This window comes from Passer domesticus, chromosome 30 (genome assembly GCF_036417665.1).
Source record: "Passer domesticus isolate bPasDom1 chromosome 30, bPasDom1.hap1, whole genome shotgun sequence".
Taxonomy (NCBI): domain Eukaryota; kingdom Metazoa; phylum Chordata; class Aves; order Passeriformes; family Passeridae; genus Passer; species Passer domesticus.
Genome location: NC_087503.1, coordinates 2,677,220 through 2,695,400, shown reverse-complemented (window position 1 = coordinate 2,695,400; position 18,181 = coordinate 2,677,220). Strand labels below are relative to the sequence as shown.

Here is an 18,181-nt window from a genome sequence, read left to right as displayed (position 1 = left end):
GTGCTGGGGCTGGCCTGGGGCTTTTCCTGCAGCGGGACCTGCCCTGCTCCTGGCACAGGAAAGGCAGTTCCTGCTGGAGCAGGAGGCTCTGTCTGCAATGGGCTCCAACAGCTCAAGCAAGGCCCTGTTGACTGCAAAATTGCTTCCTAGAGCAGAATATTCTAATAATTGTTATAGTTCCTATACTGTGGAGTAAATAACTTTTTTTTTAAATTTACTCTGTGGTATAAATAAGCCATTGTGTCTAATGATGATCAGAATCAATCAGAGCTGTATTTATATAAATATATGTGGTATTCCATCATTAATCCTGTGGGACAAATTGCGTTAAAGTTCAATTTCACCTTTCCAATCTTTTACAACTTTTGGCACAGTCTGGGGCTGGGATTGGATCCAGCTGCTCCCAGTCTCCTGTATTAAAAGGAATTTTAGAAGACTAGGGGCCCTGCAGGGGTATGAGGATCCACGGTGGGTGGGTGTTGGGTGTCATTTCTCCATGTCATGACTCAACAGGGATTTCTCTAATAAAGAAATAAAGCTTTTGCCTGAAGCTCCCACTGTGACCATGACTGGAGCCCCTGTGAGTGTCTGGGACATCCCGGCTCCTTGGCAGCCTGGGGACTCCTGGGATGTCACCGTGAAGCCCCTGTGAGTGCCTGTGACAGAGCGGTGCTTTTGCAGCCCAAGGTGCCCTGGGATGTCACCATGGAATGGCTGTGACTGCCTCTGACCACACGGCTCTTTATCATCCCCAGAAACCCCTGGGAGGTGTCCATGGAGCCCCTGTCTCTGCCTGTGACCTTCCAGCTCTTGAACAGCCTGGAGACTCTTGGAAAGTCCCCATGGAACCCCTGTGACAAATCTGATCCTTAGTGGGCAACCATCACCAGCCCCATTCCTATGGTCAGTTTTCATGGCAACCATCCCCAGCCCCCTTAACAATCCATTAACAATGGAATACCAGATATATAAATATGGCTCTGATTGATTCTGATCATGATTAGAAGAAAGAACTTAACTAGAGTTATTTACTCCACCGTATAGGTTCTATAACAATTATTAGAATATTCTGCTCCAGGAAGCAATTTTGCAGTCAACAGGGCCTTGCTGGAGCCCATTGCAGGCAGAGCCTCCTGCTCCAGCAGGAACTGCCTTTCCTGTGCCAGGAGCAGGGCAGGTCCCGCTGCAGGAAAAGCCCCAGGCCAGCCCCAGCACAGGGAAGGGCTCGGGCACAAGGGCAGAGTGCCGTGCTGGGAGCTGTGCCAGGCAGAGCCTGAGGCACCAAAGGCACCTTGGCAGCAGCAGCTGCTTGCAGGGCATGGCCAGAAGCCTCCCTTGGCAGCCCGGCCTGGTGGCCAGCACTGCAGAGCTGCTGCCTCAGGGCTCATTTCTGCCTGGGCTCTGAAAACCCACTTCTGCTCCAGGAGCCTGCCTGGGAAGCCATTGGCCCCAGCACTTTGGGGACAAGATATGAATGACAAAACTCTCCATGCCAGCAGAGACAAGACAGGGGCAGAGGAAAGGGGAGAGCCAGGCCCAGGGGACAGGGCTGCCATGGTGATGGCTGTGAGGTCACTGCCCCTGCAGCAGCCTGGCTGCCCTCAGCAGACATTCTGGCCAGAAGCGTTGTGAGGGCACCCAGCACATCAGAGAACCCACACAACAGGAATTCTGTCCTTGGGGATGAGAGGGTTTCACTGGGTCAGGTTACACAAAGCTCCTGATTTTGGATAATTCCTGGGATGGGGAATCCAATTCTGTGGAAGAACACAGTTGCAGTTTTGTGCACTCTCATCATTGTAAAATATTTCCTCCTTCCCAAAAAATGTAAATCCACCCTCATTCAGTTGAAAGATATTGACCCTTGTTCTGTCACTGCAAGATTTGGGAGAAAATAATTTCGACCACTATTCTTCTATTTTCACAGACCTTGGAGAGGACCCAAAAATCTCCCAAGATGGGGTTTGGAGGCCTCATCACAGAACCAGCGGGAGGAGGCTGCAGGCTCTGGGCTCACTGGTGTGGAGACTGAAGACAGAACAAGAGTATTCCGGGAGGGAGTGAAGGGTGGTTTCAGAGAGGCTGGAGTTTTTCTTCATTGTATGAAACAGCCAGAGAAAGAAATAATGGCACCAAGGGTGTGGACTGCCCCCGCCCCAGGAGGCAGGGATTCTACCCAGACATACAGCATCGGGTGAGTGGCGTCATTTAAAGAAGATTCCACCCCTCCACCCTGTGGGGTGTGCCCTTTCAAGCCCAGGAAAAGATACTCCAGCCCATCTGGTCAAATAAGAAGTGGACCCAGAATGTTCTTCCTTTTCTGTATCCTCATTGGTTTATGTTCTACTGCAATGTCTCCAGCTTAGATTTTTTCCTTGAGTGTCCTCCTTGATCCACCCCTCTGCAGTCCCCTGCTCCTCCTGCTATTGGACTCTGACCCTAACTTCACCCTTAACCCATGACCCCATCCCCTTAATTTCTTTTCTTGGGCTCTGGCACAATAAAGGATCCTGTGTATTACTAAACCAAAAGCCATCCTGTTGCCTTCCTTTTCCTGTTGGTCATCGGTGCCTGCCTGAGGTCTGAGACTCCAGGGCCCGGGGGAATTGTTGCGCTGCTTACTGCAGCAGAACACAACACAAGGGCAGCTGGGGATGCCCAGACTGGACACCAGGAGAAAGGAATTCCCTCGCCAGGGCAGGGCTGTAGTGCAACACATCCCCCAGAAGGAGCCTGGAGCAGCCCAAGGCTTTGTGTGGGCAGAGGCAGGCAGGAGGCAGAGCTGTCAGCAAAGGAAGGGGCCAGCCAGGTGGGGCAGCCGGGGGATGACGACAGCCTGCAGGGACAGAGGCGCAGGGCAGGGACACCGTAGGACAGCCTGGGCTGCACAGGGCACAGGGATGGGCAGCAGCTGCAAGGCCCTGACAGAGCCACCTTGGGCAGCACTTTGGCCATGGCTGCTGGCCCTGGGCCTGAGGCCACGAGGGGACAAGTGACCCTTGCAGGCCTGGGGCCTCATTGCCTCCTTGTCCCTGCTCAGCAGCCTGGCAGGGGCCGCCCCATGGTCCTGCCCTTGGCATTGCACATCCCCACATGCCAGTGCCCATCCCGGGAAGAGCCCTGAGCAATGAGGGAGGGACAGGATCTGCCTGGCCAGGGGCTGGGGCTCAGGCCTTGGCCCTTTGCATTCCTGAAACACATCCAGGTTTGCTCAGCACCAGAGACACCTTTGCCTTGTTTGTCCCCAGCTGTCATCACTGCCTGCAGTGTTCTGCTCTGCCTGGAACCTGGGGACACCTTCACATGGGTTGTGTCTCTCAGTGGGACCCATTAAAGTTAAAGAAACTTTCAACTAGGAATCAGATTTTGAGTTCTTGAGAAGTTCTTTGAGTCCACTCTGAAGGAATGAGTCTGATGTAAACAGCACCAAAGCCCCAGAGGGTCATTAAAGTCCTTGTGCTGTGTCTGTGCTGCTGAGCTGGGCCGGGCTCCTGGCCCAGAGGCAGCTCCTGGCAAGGGCAGCGCTGCAGAGAGACAGCTCTGGCCAGGAGCAGCTCCTGTGCACAGCCCAGCAGGGCTGGGGCACTGCCAGGGCAGCTCAGGGACACGGGCAGGGCACACCCAGAGCTGACAGGGGCTCAGCACTGGCAGGGGCTGGGGGATGTCCCAGAGGGGGCTGTGTCACAGCGGCACCTCTGTGGCTGTGTCCTAGAGGCACAGAGCAGCTGTGATGTCAGCAAGGGTCTGTGTGACAGCACAGAGTGGGCTGTGTGAGGTCCCAGGTTGGGCTATGACATCACAGAGTTTGTTGTGTGAGGTCATTGAGCAACTACAGCATCATGGAGGGGACTGTGTGACATCACAGAGCAGGCTGTGACATCATGGCATGGCTGTATGACATCATAGAGCAGGCTGTAAGGTCACAGTGTGTGCTGTGATACTACAGAGTGGCAATATGGTATCACAGAGAGGGTTTTGTGACATCACTGAGGGGGTTGTGACATCACAGAAGTCTCTGTAATGTCATAGAGTAGGGTGTGAGGCCATGGAGCACACTCTGTCGTCATGGAAGGCGGCTCTGTGACATCAGAGAGTGGGTTGTGACATCACTAGGTGACTAAGTAACATCATAGAGCCAGATGTGACATTACAGAACAGACTGTGACATCACATGGTGACTTTGTGACATCACCAAATTTTCTGTGACATCACAGAGCAGCTTTATGGTATCACAGACTGATATTCTAGCACTGGCCCTTGTGATATCATGAAGGGGCTTTGTGACATCACAGAGCAGCCTGTGACATCACAGAGCAGTAGTGTGTCATCACAGAGTTGCCTGTGACATCATAGAGTAGGCTCTGTGACATCATAGAATGGATTCTGACATCACAGGGCACCTGTGTGACATCACACAGGGGTTGTGACATCATAGAATGGCTGTGTGACATCCCAGGGGAGGATGTGTAATATCACAAGATTAACTGTGACATCATAATGTGGGTTGTGACATCGCAAATGGGCTGTGTATCATCACAGGGACTGTGTGACATCTCAGGGGGCACTGTGAGATCACTGGGGAGGTCACTCTGCCCCAGCCCCCTCACAGTTCCCCCCAGAGCAGTCCAACGCTGCTCGTGCACAGCGGGTTCCCCTGTCCCCCCGGGTCCCCCCACCCCCAGCGCCGCAGCCTCCCCCAGAGGATGTTCCACAAGATCAACCCCAGAGCCTGACACGGGGACGGGGGGCCGGGACCCTGGGGGTGGGACAGGGGGACAGGGACCCCCTGGCAGCGTCCCCGTGTCACCCAGGATCAGAGCCTGGGCCAGGGCTCTTTCACCCTATTCTGAACGAGGGCTTGAGAGTGCTGAAAAAATCCCCAGCAAGGGATCAGCAACAACCAGATTTAATATCAAGGAACAGCACCACAAAGTTCCTTGGCAAGAGACATTCTTGACTGGACACTTCAGGCACAACAAAGAAACAAAGCAAACAACAAAACCAAACAAAATCCAAGCAATCGAACCAGAAATGAACTCTCCCTCTGCGTGTGTGTGACACAAGGACAGTGAGGGCAAGGATAAAAGGAATATGGTCTAAAAGCTGAACAGAGCTCAAACTTAACAGGACTTAACTTAACCTTAAGTGATACCTTCAACTTCACAATTTAGCAAAAGAACAGAGCTTAACAGTATTTATCTAATTTATAACATATGACTTTGCAATTTAATAGAGGAATGATATTTAATAGTATTCAACTTAGCTTATAACATATTAAACATAACAACTTAGCAAAAGAACAACTCTTAGCAGCATTTAATGTCCCTTAGATCTCATGACCTAACCTTACTTCCAGGCCTGACTGACTCAGCTATCCAAGGCACTCCAACCCCTCCGAGAGCAGCATTTCTGCCACATTTCCCCAGCACAGGCACTCCTGTGTGCACACAGACACAAAGAGTCAGTGCAAGGCACCTGTGAGAAATTCCCCCGAGGGCAGGAAATGCTCCCTGTGGATGCTTTGGCATCTCCCCAGCGGGTGAAGGGTTGAGCCTGGAGGAGTGGGGGGATCGGCCCAGGCTCCCTCGCTGTGCAGGATCCCCGAGTGCAGCAAACGGGAGAGTTCCCGGCTGGGAGAGGCCCCACTCAGAGGGAGTCGCTGGCCCAGGAGAGCTCCAAGGGGCTCCTTTTGCAGCGTTGTTTGTAGGGCCCCAGGAGAGGGGCTGCAGTCACAGCAATGGTTCATCCTGGCCACACTTGGCATCAACAGCTTTCTTTGGCACTGTGAGAACAGGGATGTTGTGCCACTGAGGGAACAAAACCAGTTCCCAAGGCTGCTCCAAGTGCGACCAGGAGCTGGTTGGGCAGCAGCAGTGCCTGGAGTAGACAGTGTTTGTGCTGAGCTGCAGAGGAGCTGAGCCCAGAGGCTGTTGGCCAAGGCCGAGGCCCAAGGAGCATTTCTGAGCTGGCAGGGCGGCCTGAGAAGGGGAGGGGGGAATGCAGCAGCACAGGGCCCCTGGAAGCAAGGGACCATGGTGACACTGTGGGGCCCTGTGAGACCAAGGGACCATGGTGACACTGTGGGGCCCTGTGAGACCAAGGGACCATGGTGACACTGTGGGGCCCTGTGAGACCAAGGGACCATTGTGATATTGTGGGGCATCATGGAAAATTGTGGAGATAATTGTGATGTTGCAAGACCTCATGGAACCATGGAGAGACCATTAAGACTCTTCACAGCCTCATGGAAATAGGGGGCCATTGTGACATTGAGGGTACTCATGGGATCATGGAGACCATTGTGACACTATGAGGGCCCATGGAAAAAGCAAAGCTTTGTGAAGCTGTGAGGCCTCATGGAACCAGTGAGACCATTGTGACCCTGGGGGTCCCCACAGAACCAAGAGGACCATTGTGATACTCTGGGGCCTGGTGAAACCAGGAGGCCTTTGTGACACTGCAGGGCTGCATGGAACCAAAGCTCCAGGGTGACACAGAGGGGCTTCCTGTCATCAATGGTCCATTGTGATGTTGTGGAGACAAAGGAGACCATTGTGACACAGCAAACCTTCAGGGTCCAAAGGTCCACTGTGACATTGCAGGGCTCATGGAACAGAGGAGTAACATGACATTGCAGGGCCTGGGGAACCATGGAGACCATTGTGCACTGCAAGGTCCCATGGAATCATTGGGACCATTGTGACACAGTGGGGCCTTCTGGAACCTGGGGTCCATTCTGACATTGTGTGACCTCATTGAACCAAGGGGCCAGTGTGACTCTGCTGAACCCCATGGATTCAAGGCACCATTGTGACACTTCAAGGCCTTGTGTAACCAAGGTGTCATTGTGACACCATGGGACCCCATAGAACCAAGGGGACACAGAACAGCTCTGGCTGGTTTGGCGTCCTGTAGACTGCCTGACTGGTCCAGCTGACCTTGGCATGTCACATCTTATCTGCTACTGAAACACTGGTGCTCTGTGTGGTAAAGAACTCTTCTCCTCCTCCAGGAACATATGGCCACAATTGGGATTTCACCTCCAAATTTCCTTATATCTAGGCATTGTTCCTGTAAGAATATTGCCAGGTCAAGTCTGGCTGGCAGTGGTTTCATGAGGGTCACCTCTCACCTGTCTCCAAAACACTGGGAAAGGCTCTGTGCTTTATCATAGCATGGGTTCCTGCTGGGTAATTAATAATTAGCATTGACAACTCCATTATTCCAGAAGGCTGATCAATCACTTTAGTATACTATACTACACCATTAAGAAAAACCCATCACCCTTGCAGGCTGTCCAATTCAGCTTTGACCAGATAGGTCAATTGAATTTGTTAAAAGATTACCATCAAGTGCCCTCCCCCAACACAACTAAAACCAAACACCTACAAACTAGAACCCATATAAAATAACCCTACAACTAAAATTAAACACAAAAAACCACAAAAACCAACCATAAAACCAGTCCTAACACAACCCAAGCACAACTCCCACCAAAAGTTACCAGCAGGTCAGGTGTTAATCCTTTCAATACTTCAATCCTCCCTCGAGTAAAAAAAAAAAAAAAACAAAACAAAATACAAGCATCTAAAAAAAAACATGAAACCATCAAAGTCAGTAAAGAAGAATTTAAATCCCCAAAAAAAAAAAAAGGAAAAAAAAACCCAGAAAAAATACCTTAATCTTAAAAAAAAATAAATCTTATAAACTATGGAGAAAAATCTCTTTTTCTTTATAACACATAAAACTATAAAAAAAAATTAATATCAAACAAAAACCTGCATATTCAAATAAACAAATGTTAAAATAACTGTAATTTCATCAAAAGTTTAAACAGAAAAAAAAGTAGTCCAGTACCCCCAAGAGAAGATCTCTATTCCCAGACATAGAAGTAATTTTAAAAGTAATAAAAACTTTTACCTTTAAGGAACTCATCTTTAAAACAGTACCCCATACGTCAACATGGCCCATCAACAAGCTGTAAAAAAAACTTGTAGCAATAAAAACAACTTCACAATAACAAAGTTCCCCAGACAACTGTTATCGATGACAAAATTAAGAGCCAAAAAAAATCTAGTTTTTCCTCTTGTAAACCAAATCACCAAACCTTAACAAGAAAAATTTCTCTCCCTAAGAAAACTAAAAAAGACTATTCTAGAAAGAATAAACTAACTAGAAATTTTAAGTTTCGTTTTTAAACAGTCAGTAAAAAAAAAGGTCTAAAGCAAAAAAGTGTTCTAAAGAGTTTATTTTAATTTTTACTACATTTTTCCTTTATTTACTTATAATAAAATTTTCTTTATATCCACTTAAAATTTGAAACCTTCTTTACCTTTCTCCTAATCCAATTTCACAAAAAAAAAAACCACCATAAATAATTAACCGACAATAAAACCCACCACACTCATCAACACATTAACTAAGAAATCTCAAAATTAGAAAATCTTACATTAATAAACCCAAACAACTATAATATGATAATAAACCTTTTACTAAAGTTTCTCTGATTTTATAAAGTGCGCAGTAAAAGCTATTTTATTAATTTGAGCTCCTGAGAATCTCTTGTCAGTATTTCTCCAGTGAGTCCAACTCACGGTACACAAACAATTGTAATTCCTTTTAAAGTCTCACTGAGAGAGGTGTTTGGAGGATGGGAGTCAGGGCTTGTCTGTCCTGCTTGGCACAGCCCAGGCAGGGCTTTCCCAGCCACATTCCACTCTCCATTTCCCAGCTGGAGCCGCTGGTGCCTCTGAGTTCTGCTGGCCCAGCCCCAGCGACGCTCTCCTTGTCTGCCCATTCCCCCACGGTCTCTGGGCAGGGATGGCCTCAGTGGGGGCTGCTGACGTCCTCAGCAACTTGGAGGCTGCTGCTGGATTTCACTGCTCCAGAGGCTTGTTCAGCCTTCAGCCTTTCAGTGCAGGAATTCAGTGTCCCAGGGCTCATTAACATTCAGAACGCCTTAACAAGCCAAGCCTCTGGGACTAATCTGATTTTAGATTTCAAATAATTTCTGGCTAATTACACAGGTTTCAGAAGCCAATTCAAACTCAATATATTCTATTTTAAAAAACAGTGAAAAAACATTTTTTCAGGTCCTGTTTAGGTTTTTTTTCCTCTTAATAAACTGATATATGCATTCTTCTCCCTGGCTCTGCCCTGCCCCTGATCCCCACAGCCTGTCCTGTTTCCTTCATCCCTCCTTTGCCAGGCACTTTCTGGGACAAGGGAGCTCTGCTCTGCCTATGGAGAGAGGTCCAAGTGCAGCCACTGGAATGGGAACCACAACTCATCAGGTTTGTGTCCTTTGGGGGACCAGGAACTGGTGAGACTCTGAGGCACAGAAAGGTTTCTCTTCATGGCCAGCAGAAAAAATGTGAACATGATAAAATTGAATAAATTTAATAAACATGAAAACTCTTCCCTGAGCTCCTTGTGACAGGAACATCTGACATGTCCACCATCCACAAGGTATTGCCATACGGGAAGGATTTTAGACAAAGACATAGGAAGAGGGGATATAAAAGATAAAACAAAACTAAGATGCTGACTAAGAAGGTATTTAAAGTTTTGAAAAATTGGGCAACTCCCTGATGCTCAAAGCATGAAGCCAGTCAAGGGAGACACATTGGAATGACCAGAGAACAGCTGCAGGAAGAAATCTGGGAGCAAGGGGAAGGGCATAGATCCAGCTGCTCTAAATGAAGAGATGTCCTTAGACACGGCCATTTAACCAGAAGAGCTGGAAACACCTAAAGGAAGAGGGTCGTGAAATACTAGACTGAATGTTGGTGGCAAAGGTAGAGGGGAAGATCTGTATTATTTTCTCCTGCCATGAGTAGAAGAATCCATGAGATCCAGGAAACTCCCGTTCCTGATGGGAAAACTATGCCATTTCTTCTAAGTACTCAAGTAATCCAGATAAGAAATATTTTCTGGTATATTATGAAGGTAACAGGTATTAAAACCTGTGCCCCTTTCCAGGCAGACATCAGCTGTGTGCCCATGAACAGGCAGTGCCACTTGTGCCCTGAGGTGCCCAGCTGGGATTGGATCTCTCCGAGAGCACCTGAGGGAGAGCAGAGCACCTTGCAAGCTGCAGCTCCCTGCCAGCCCCGCAGGGCTCCTGTCCCATCAACATCTGCTCTGCTGCCAATCACAGCTGGGATAGCACCGCCCGTGCTGTGTGATTGACAGCTCTGCCAGGGCTGGGGGCGGGGCTCTGTCCCACCACAAACCAAGGCCTGACCCGGCCCTGGCCCCACACGGGCATTCCGAGCATCCCGAGGTGTCTCGGGACATCGATCTCATCCAGACTCTGAACCAAGGGGATAGTTGTGACACTGTAGGGTCTTGAGGAACCATCGGATCATTGTGATGCTTTGTGGTCTTGTGAAATGCAGGGGCCATTGTGACACTGCAGAGCACCATGGATCCAAGGGACCATTGTGACACTGTGGAGCCTCGTGGAACCAAGGACATCACTGTGGCTCTGTTGGGCCCCATGGTCCCAAAGGGCCAGTGTGAAGCAGCATAGTGGGAATTAGCCCGGCTGTAAATCAGAGTCAGCCAGATTTTACCCCAAAAGAACCTGCATGAGGTTCAAGCCCTGGGAATAATTTATATGAGGTTCAAGCCCTGGGAATAATTTCTTTAACTTAGGATGAGCTTGGGAGTTCTCCCATAAGCCTTTAGCCTTGTTATGCTAAGTTGTCCAAGTTCTGCTTCCCTACTGGTTACTTGTTTCCCCTATATGGGTATTGTTCTAGTTCTCTAGCCCCAAGTGTATATGTTGTTGCTTCCCCTTTATCTCAGGTCTTTGGATCCTGCCCTTCATACTGTGCTCAACTTCTCCATGTTTTTTGTTTTTCACCCCGTTATTGAAGTTTTTTTTGGGCAACTCCATTGAACCCGCTCCTTTTCATTTTCGCCAACTTCACTCTTAACTCAGGGAACCAGAGAGGTTTGTCTCAGACAGCCTCACTGTGACATCTGGCCCCTGAGCAGGGACCCTGACATTCAGTTACGTCAGCTGGGGTTAGCTGAGAGATAGACCAGTGCTCCCCGGGATTGTGGATTGTGCCGGGCCCAGTGGATTTCCCATCATTTCGAGGGAGCCAGCATTGGTGGGGAGGATGATGGTTTCCTCCTGTGGAGGATTGCAGGTGGGTTTGGGAACATGTAGGACATTTATTATCCATTTTGCCATCCTGTTTTTAAAATACAGCACCACATCCCATAATTGATTTGGGGCGTTCCGGTGGCTGTTCCCCCCAAGGCAGAGAAGGGAGAAAAATAGGTGGTCAGTTGTCCAAAGTAGAAAGGAGCTTATATGGACACTTTAAGTTAATTCTCACTGATCATGACAAAATATTTTCAAAGAAGAAATTAAAATCAATTGTCATTAATCAATGATCATTAAAAATTTTCCAGACACTTATGCTGACGAAATCCATACCACTGAATTTTGTGACTCTGTGGGATTTAAATTGTGCAACCTTTCAATCAAAAGGGACCCCATTGCACCCTGCATGCTCCCCTTCTTCTACACCATCCTCGAGACCCTTCACCAGCAAGCTGTGTGTCAAAAACTTGATCCATCAGTCACTCCTAACCCGGAACCTCCCCTGAAACCTGCCTTTCTTGGACTTTCCATGATGGTCCAAGATGGCAATGGCCAACATGACTGTCTTGGAGCATTGTGCCCTGGAGACCCAAGATGGAAGGAGCCCGAATGTGGCTCGGGAGCCTGGCCATCCTCCCTCCAACTTGGCTCCTTCACTTCCTGCTACCACAACCTTCTCTTCCACTCTGAACCAACCTCCAGACTCCACCCCTGTGACTGCAGGTCATGTCTCCACTGTCATTCATTCCACCTCCACCCTGGGCCACAGCTCCAGAAAGTGACAAAATGGCAGCGCCCGTTACTCACCCTCCGGCAACAATAGAAACCCCATGGTCAAGGATACTGAGCCAAACTGTCACACTATTTCTAATCCAAGTGTTTCTGCTCCAAGTTATTCTTCCTCCCCAGAAGACAGTTTGGATTCCCCAGAGCCACCTCTCCCCGCAAGCCTAGAAGATCTCTGGGAAAGGATCTGGAAGGAAGCAGTTAAGGAAGGAGACTGGTAAATAGTCTTGAAACTCCTCATTGCCCCAGGACATGATGAAAGAAGGGAGCAGAATCCCAGGTATCAGCCATTGGTTTACGAGGAAATCAAGGAGCTGTGTAGGGCAGCTAAAGACTAGAGGCAGGACTCACCTTGTTTTAATGGCCTAATGAGGGCCATGTTTACAGCACATGTAACCCCCTATGATTTAAAATATATTATGACCATGTTTTTATCACCTACAGAATGCACCCTGTGGGAAAGGGGGATGGAAGTGTTTACTAAATCAATTAATAGCAGACTATGCTAATAATGAGGCAAGGGCGCAATTGACAATCAGCCATCTAGCTGGAAAAGGACAACACAGCCTGCCCGATGATCAAGCAGCAGGTATCCCCAGAGAAGTATAGTTTATATATAGAAGAAGTATAAAAGAGATGGCTTTGAAAGCTTTAATCCAGGTACCGGATGGTAGCACTCCCAGTTTGGACTATGTAAACATAAGACAAGAACCCAGAGAGCCCTGCATGAAATTGATTGATTGCCTTAAACAGGCACTAGAGAAACAAGTCTGGGATGAAAAGACTCAAAATGAATTACTAAACTGATTGGGGGTAGCCAATGCCAACCTGGAATGTAAGAAGGGGCTGCGTGCCCTTCCACTAGAGATGTAACCCACACTCCTGCAGATGACTGAGGCTGTAATTGCCTCAGGACCACAGAACACGTAGCGGCCATACAAGCCCAGGCCATTGGGCAAGGAGTTGCAGAGGCCCTAGTGGCCATGCCATTCCCCTTTAAGGGGCCCCAGCAACAATTACAGGACCCAAAAATATGTTTCCAGTGTGGTCAACAAGGACTTTTTAGAAAATATTATCTCTGGGCTAGGGGGGTATCTGGTCCCTAACAGAAATCAACATCAAATGAAGCAGAATTTCGCTTTTTGCAATGGCCCAGTGCAGGTTGGGATGATGATCCACCCTCACAGCTGGCCCAGGGCAGGCCTGGAGTGGCCTTGGTGGCACCTTGGTGGCACCTTGGGCTTGGCACAGTCTTAAGGATGGTCTATGTTTCCAACAGAGAAACTCAAGAGTTTTAGGTTGCTTCAAATAATTAAAAAGACAAAACCCGTCTTTGGCTGTGTGCAGTCAGACCTCCAAGCAAAGCAGATCCCAAGTGAGTGAGGAGAGACAGGATGGGGATGGGGAATGTGGAGCAAAGTTGTTGACACTGGGTCAAAGCTCAAGGCACAGCTTCTCTGACCAGGCCAGACCTCCTTAGGAGAGTCCCTGGATCAATATCAGTCACAGAATGCTGCAATCACCTCTTGTGTAATAAGAAAAATAATAAAAGACATCCTTGAAAATAGGAATATATGTTTACTAGAAAATTTTTGAAATATTTCTCCAAGAGGAAAACTACCTGATGAACAACACTAGACTAGAGGGAAATCAAGGCTGAGCCATGGTTTGTCAGGACTTGCTTGATGCTAACAAGCCCCATGGTGCATTTAGAGCTGAGCCCTGGAACCTTAGGGCCTGAGAGGAGATTGTAGAAATCTGTCCAAGAGTCCAAGTCAGAAGAAAACCCCAAAGTGTGTCAAGGCATGAATGGGCCCAATGAGGTCCATCCCCAACACAGGCTCCTCATGGACTCCTTGGAAGAGAGAGCTGGAAGCCAGGATGGCACAAAAACTTCTCAAAGACTCAGTGTGAAAAGGAAAATTCAAAGTACTTTAAAAAATGTTAGTATCTCAAAGTATTAATGAGCTCCACTGAGTGTCAGTGCAAAGCTCTCAGGGGACTCGTTAAAGCAGATAATTGGGGCCATGATTGCAGAAACCTCTCCCAGAGTCTGTATCAAAGGGAAACACCAAGTACCTGAAAATAACTGAAGTACCCTGAAGCATTAATGAGCCCCACGGAGTGTTGTTACTGACAAAGCCTCTCCAGGGACTAATTACAGCAGATAATTGGAGGCCATGATTGCACAAACCTCTCAGAGACTCCAAGCCAAAAGCAAAACCCTAAGTCCTTTGAAAAACCTGCAGTCCCTGGGAGCATTCAGGAGCCTCCAGGGCCATTGCTGAGCAAGGCTCCCCAGGGACTCCTTCCAGCAGATCCTTGAGGCCACTGGGATGTGGGCTAGGGGGGGATGCTGAGGGCAGGACAAGGGGCTGACAGTGCCCAGCCTGGCTGGGGCTGTGCCAGGAGGCCCCAGGGCCTCAGGACAAGGTGTCTCCTCCCAGCCCTTGCTGGCACAGACCCTGCTGTGCCCCAGGCCACCAAGACTTGGCTTCTCTTTGTCCCCACCTGTCATCAGTGCCTCCAGTTCTCTGCCTTGCCTGGGGCCTGGGGACACTTTCTCAGTCGTGTCCCTCAGTGGGACCCATTAAAAGTCCAAGAAACTTTGGAGTTGGATTGTGACTTGGAGTTCTGGAGAGGTTTCTTCAGCTGCCTCTCAGGGACTGATGTTCAGGGCCTGAGCACAAAGCCCCAGAGGGTCATTAAAGTCCTGCTGCTGTGTCTGTGCTGCTGAGCTGGGCTGGGCTCCTGGCACAGAGGCAGCTCCTGGTAAGCAAGAAGAGCTTCAAAAGCACATTTCTCTTGAGGAGCAGCTCTTCTGCCAGCCCAGCAGGGCTGGGGCACTGCCTGCAGCCAGCCCGGGCACAGCCCAGAGGCACAGAGAGCTTCAATCAGTCAGGGCTGGGAAGGTGCTGAGAAGTGCCTGGGGCAGAATCACTGCCAGCCCTTGGCACAGGAACCTCTGGCTGCAGGACAATGCAGCTGCAGCTGCTGGAGCCATCTCCTAAAGCTGGAACATCCCAATGCCTACAGACCCTGTGAGTACATTCTCTGATTCTCTCTGGTGCAGAGCAGCCAGGGGTGCCCAAGGCTGTCCTGCAGAGCAGGCACCTGCAGCCCAGGGCGCTGTGCTGGTGCAGGGACTCTGCTGCCTGCCAGGGACAGCTCTCAGCCAGCCCGGGGAGCTGCTCCCAGCACTGGGGGACAAGATCTGGGGGGGAAGGAGACAGCTGGTAAGGCTTGGAAATGTTCTACTTTTCTGGGGAGAATGCTGCATTGTTCAGGACTGCTCCCAGCATGCCATTTAACTGCAGAACATTTTGAATGAGGTTATATAAGAACCAGAGCGAGAAGGGGCTGCATAAAAGAGAAAATGCTGCAATTTTAATCTACTGCTCTTGTTGCCTGGATGGGAAATTGCACACAGATATTCATCTCTCAGTTCAGGGTGAGAAAAATAAAAATCTTTTCTCTCAGATAGTTATTAACTAGGCAACGACAGAAATCAGCACAGGCAGCATCAGTGTCGCTTTTCTAGCCTACTTGGTTTGCTTTGATGTTGCCGTCACAGCCTGCAGAGCCAGAGCTGCCCCTGGGCAGTGCCAGAGCTGGGAGGGGTCTGCAGGGCAGAGCTGAGCCCCCAGGGCTGGGCTGGGCTCTGGCAGCACTGGCAGGGCCCAGCCCTGGGCACAGGGAAGCAGCTGCTGGCAGGGACAGCTCCAGGCAGCAGAGCCCTGGGCAGGCAGTGGGGGGAAAGTGCCCCCAGGCTGTGCTGGGATATTTAAAAGTCATCTCCAAACCTAACTATTCCATTATTACTTTGTTTACAGATGCTTATGCCAAAACACTGCAAATGTCCAACAGCAGCTCCATCAGCCACTTCCTCCTGCTGGCACTGGCAGACACGCGGCAGCTGCAGCTCCTGCACTTCTGCCTCTTGCTGGGCATCTCCCTGGCTGCCCTCCTGGGCAACGGCCTCATCATCAGTGCCGTAGCCTGCGGCCACCACCTGCACACGCCCATGTTCTTCTTCCTGCTCAACCTGGCCCTCAGCGACCTGGGCTCCATCTGCACCACTGTCCCCAAAGCCATGCACAATTCCCTCTGGGACACCAGGAACATCTCCTACACAGGATGTGCTGCACAGATATTTCTCCTTATCTTCTTCATTGGAGCAGAGTTTTCCCTCCTGACCATCATGTGCTACGACCGCTCCGTGTCCATCTGCAAACCCCTGCACTACGGGACCCTCCTGGGCAGCAGAGCTTGTGCCCACATGGCAGCAGCTGCCTGGGCCAGTGCCTTTCTCTATTCACTGCTGCACACAGCCAATACATTTTCCCTGCCCCTGTGCCATGGCAATGCCCTGGGCCAGTTCTTCTGTGAAATCCCACAGATCCTCAAGCTTTCCTGCACACACTCCTATCTCAGGGAACTTGGCCTTCTTGCTCTTGGTGCCTGTTTGCTATTTGGTTGTTTTGTGTTCATTGTTTTCTCCTATGTGCAGATCTTCAGGGCTGTGCTGAGGATCCCCTCTGAGCACGGACGGCACAAAGCCTTTTCCACCTGCCTCCCTCACCTGGCCGTGCTCTCCCTGTTCATCATCACCTCATTTTTGACCTACCTGAAGCCCCCCTCCATTTCCTCCCCATCCCTGGATCTGGCCCTGTCAGTTCTGTACTCGGTGGTGCCTCCAGCCCTGAACCCCCTCATCTACAGCCTAAGGAACCAGGAGCTCAAGGCTGCAGTGTGGAGACTGACGAATGGAGGGTTTCAGGGACATTAAACTGCTGGCCAATTTCTGCAAATTACTTGTAATAAAAGTCATCTTTGATATTTCTTGTTGGCTTGGTTATGGAGATTTTTCCTTTGTTTTACATTTTCTGTATTGACCACAAATAAATGTCATTTTCTGTGCCAGTTCTCATTTTGTTTCTCTCCACCTCCCCTGTGGCATTGACATAGACTGCGTCAATGACGAGCTGCGTTCCTGGAGGCTTTGAAGGAAATACACGATCTCCCAGCAGAGTTTTCTGCAGAGATGCCCTTTTGTTGCCTTCTCTGGAGCTGCAGCAGCAATGTCTGTGTGCAGAGCTGGGGCAGATCAGTGCCGGCACAGCAGCTGTGCCCAGCAGCAGCAGCAGCAGCACTTGGTGTTGCCAGTGCTGCTGCCGTGGCCCTGCCCCGCTGCCCTGGTGGCCCTGGTGTTGCTGCAGGGCCTGAGTGCTCTCGGGGCCAGGCACAGTCCTGGGGGTGGCAGTGCCGGGGCTGCAGCAGGGACAGGCCATGGGCACTGCTGGGGCAGCGCTGACGCCTCAGGCCAGGCCCTGGGGGCTGCAGGCTCCTTGCCCAGGCTCTCTCAAGAACACGGCCAGGCCAATGCTCAGCACAGAAAAGCCCCAGGGTGAGCAGCCCCAGGCTGGCCGTGGGCAGGCTGGGGGCAAACAGCATGGCTGGGGCTCTGCAAGGGCCCTGGGGGAGACGGGAAGGAGCAGCAGAGCAGGGGCTGATCCATCCCCAGTGCGCTGCACAGCCCAGGGCAGAGTCCCAGAGCGTCCTGATGGAGCTGCCAACAACATCCCCCCTCTGCAGCCCTGGCCTCTTCCCCCAGCTCACACAGGTGCCGCATCCTTGCAGGCACAGCCGCGGCAGCACTGGCTCAGGAGCCCCTGTTTGCATTGCACAGAGCAGGCGGGAGCACCCCCATGCTGCTGCTGTGGGGACATGAACCTGAGGGAGCACAAATGCCATCAGCCCCTGGGGCCAGCAAGGGCTGGGGGACACCAGGGAAAGCACTCAGCTTTGTCCTGGCCTCTGCAGTCAGCCAGAAAGTTTGTTCCCATTAGCTGGGAGTTTCCTGTGCCACTGCAGACGCTGTTGCTCAGAGCCAGGGCTGCCTGGCAGCCACCCCCAAACTGCCACAAGCATTTCCTTTGCTTCACCTTTGCTTTCTTTAGTCTTCCTGTTACAAATTTCTTCATCTTGCCTACTCCTGGTCCCTGCCCTGCAAACAGCCCATCCCTGTTTGCCCTTTCCCCTCTGGCCCCACTCCCCATTGCAGTTCCTGACTTGGCACCATGGGAACGTCCCTTGGGCAGCAGGATCATCCTCCAAGTGCTGCAGGAATTGTCTGCAGGCTCCTGCAGTGCCTGGTGCTGCTCCCTTGCCAGAGGCACCCCAGGCCAGGGGGGCACATCTGGGCTGCTGTGTCTGCCTGTGGGGCTCCCTGTTCTGGGCAATGAGGAGGAGCTGCAGAGGCTCTGCAGGACT

At 50.5% G+C, this 18,181-nt stretch overlaps 2 protein-coding genes across 2 annotated transcripts in view; one reads left to right on the top strand and one right to left on the bottom strand.

Moving 5' to 3' along the window:
* The window catches only part of LOC135287569 (zinc finger protein 271-like), a 351,290-nt gene that overhangs the window by 317,606 nt on the left and 15,503 nt on the right, over positions 1–18,181 (bottom strand). The window lies entirely within an intron of this gene.
* On the top strand, positions 15,765–16,702 carry LOC135287610 (olfactory receptor 14A16-like). Its single transcript, XM_064400887.1, has one exon. It carries the CDS (start codon positions 15,765–15,767, stop codon positions 16,695–16,697), a length of 933 nt encoding a protein of 310 aa, XP_064256957.1. The 3' UTR covers positions 16,698–16,702.

What these genes read in the sequence shown, in the direction of transcription:
- LOC135287610 (XM_064400887.1), top strand. Translation starts at nt 15,765, where the DNA reads ATGTCCAACAGCAGCTCCATCAGCCACTTCCTCCTGCTGGCACTGGCA.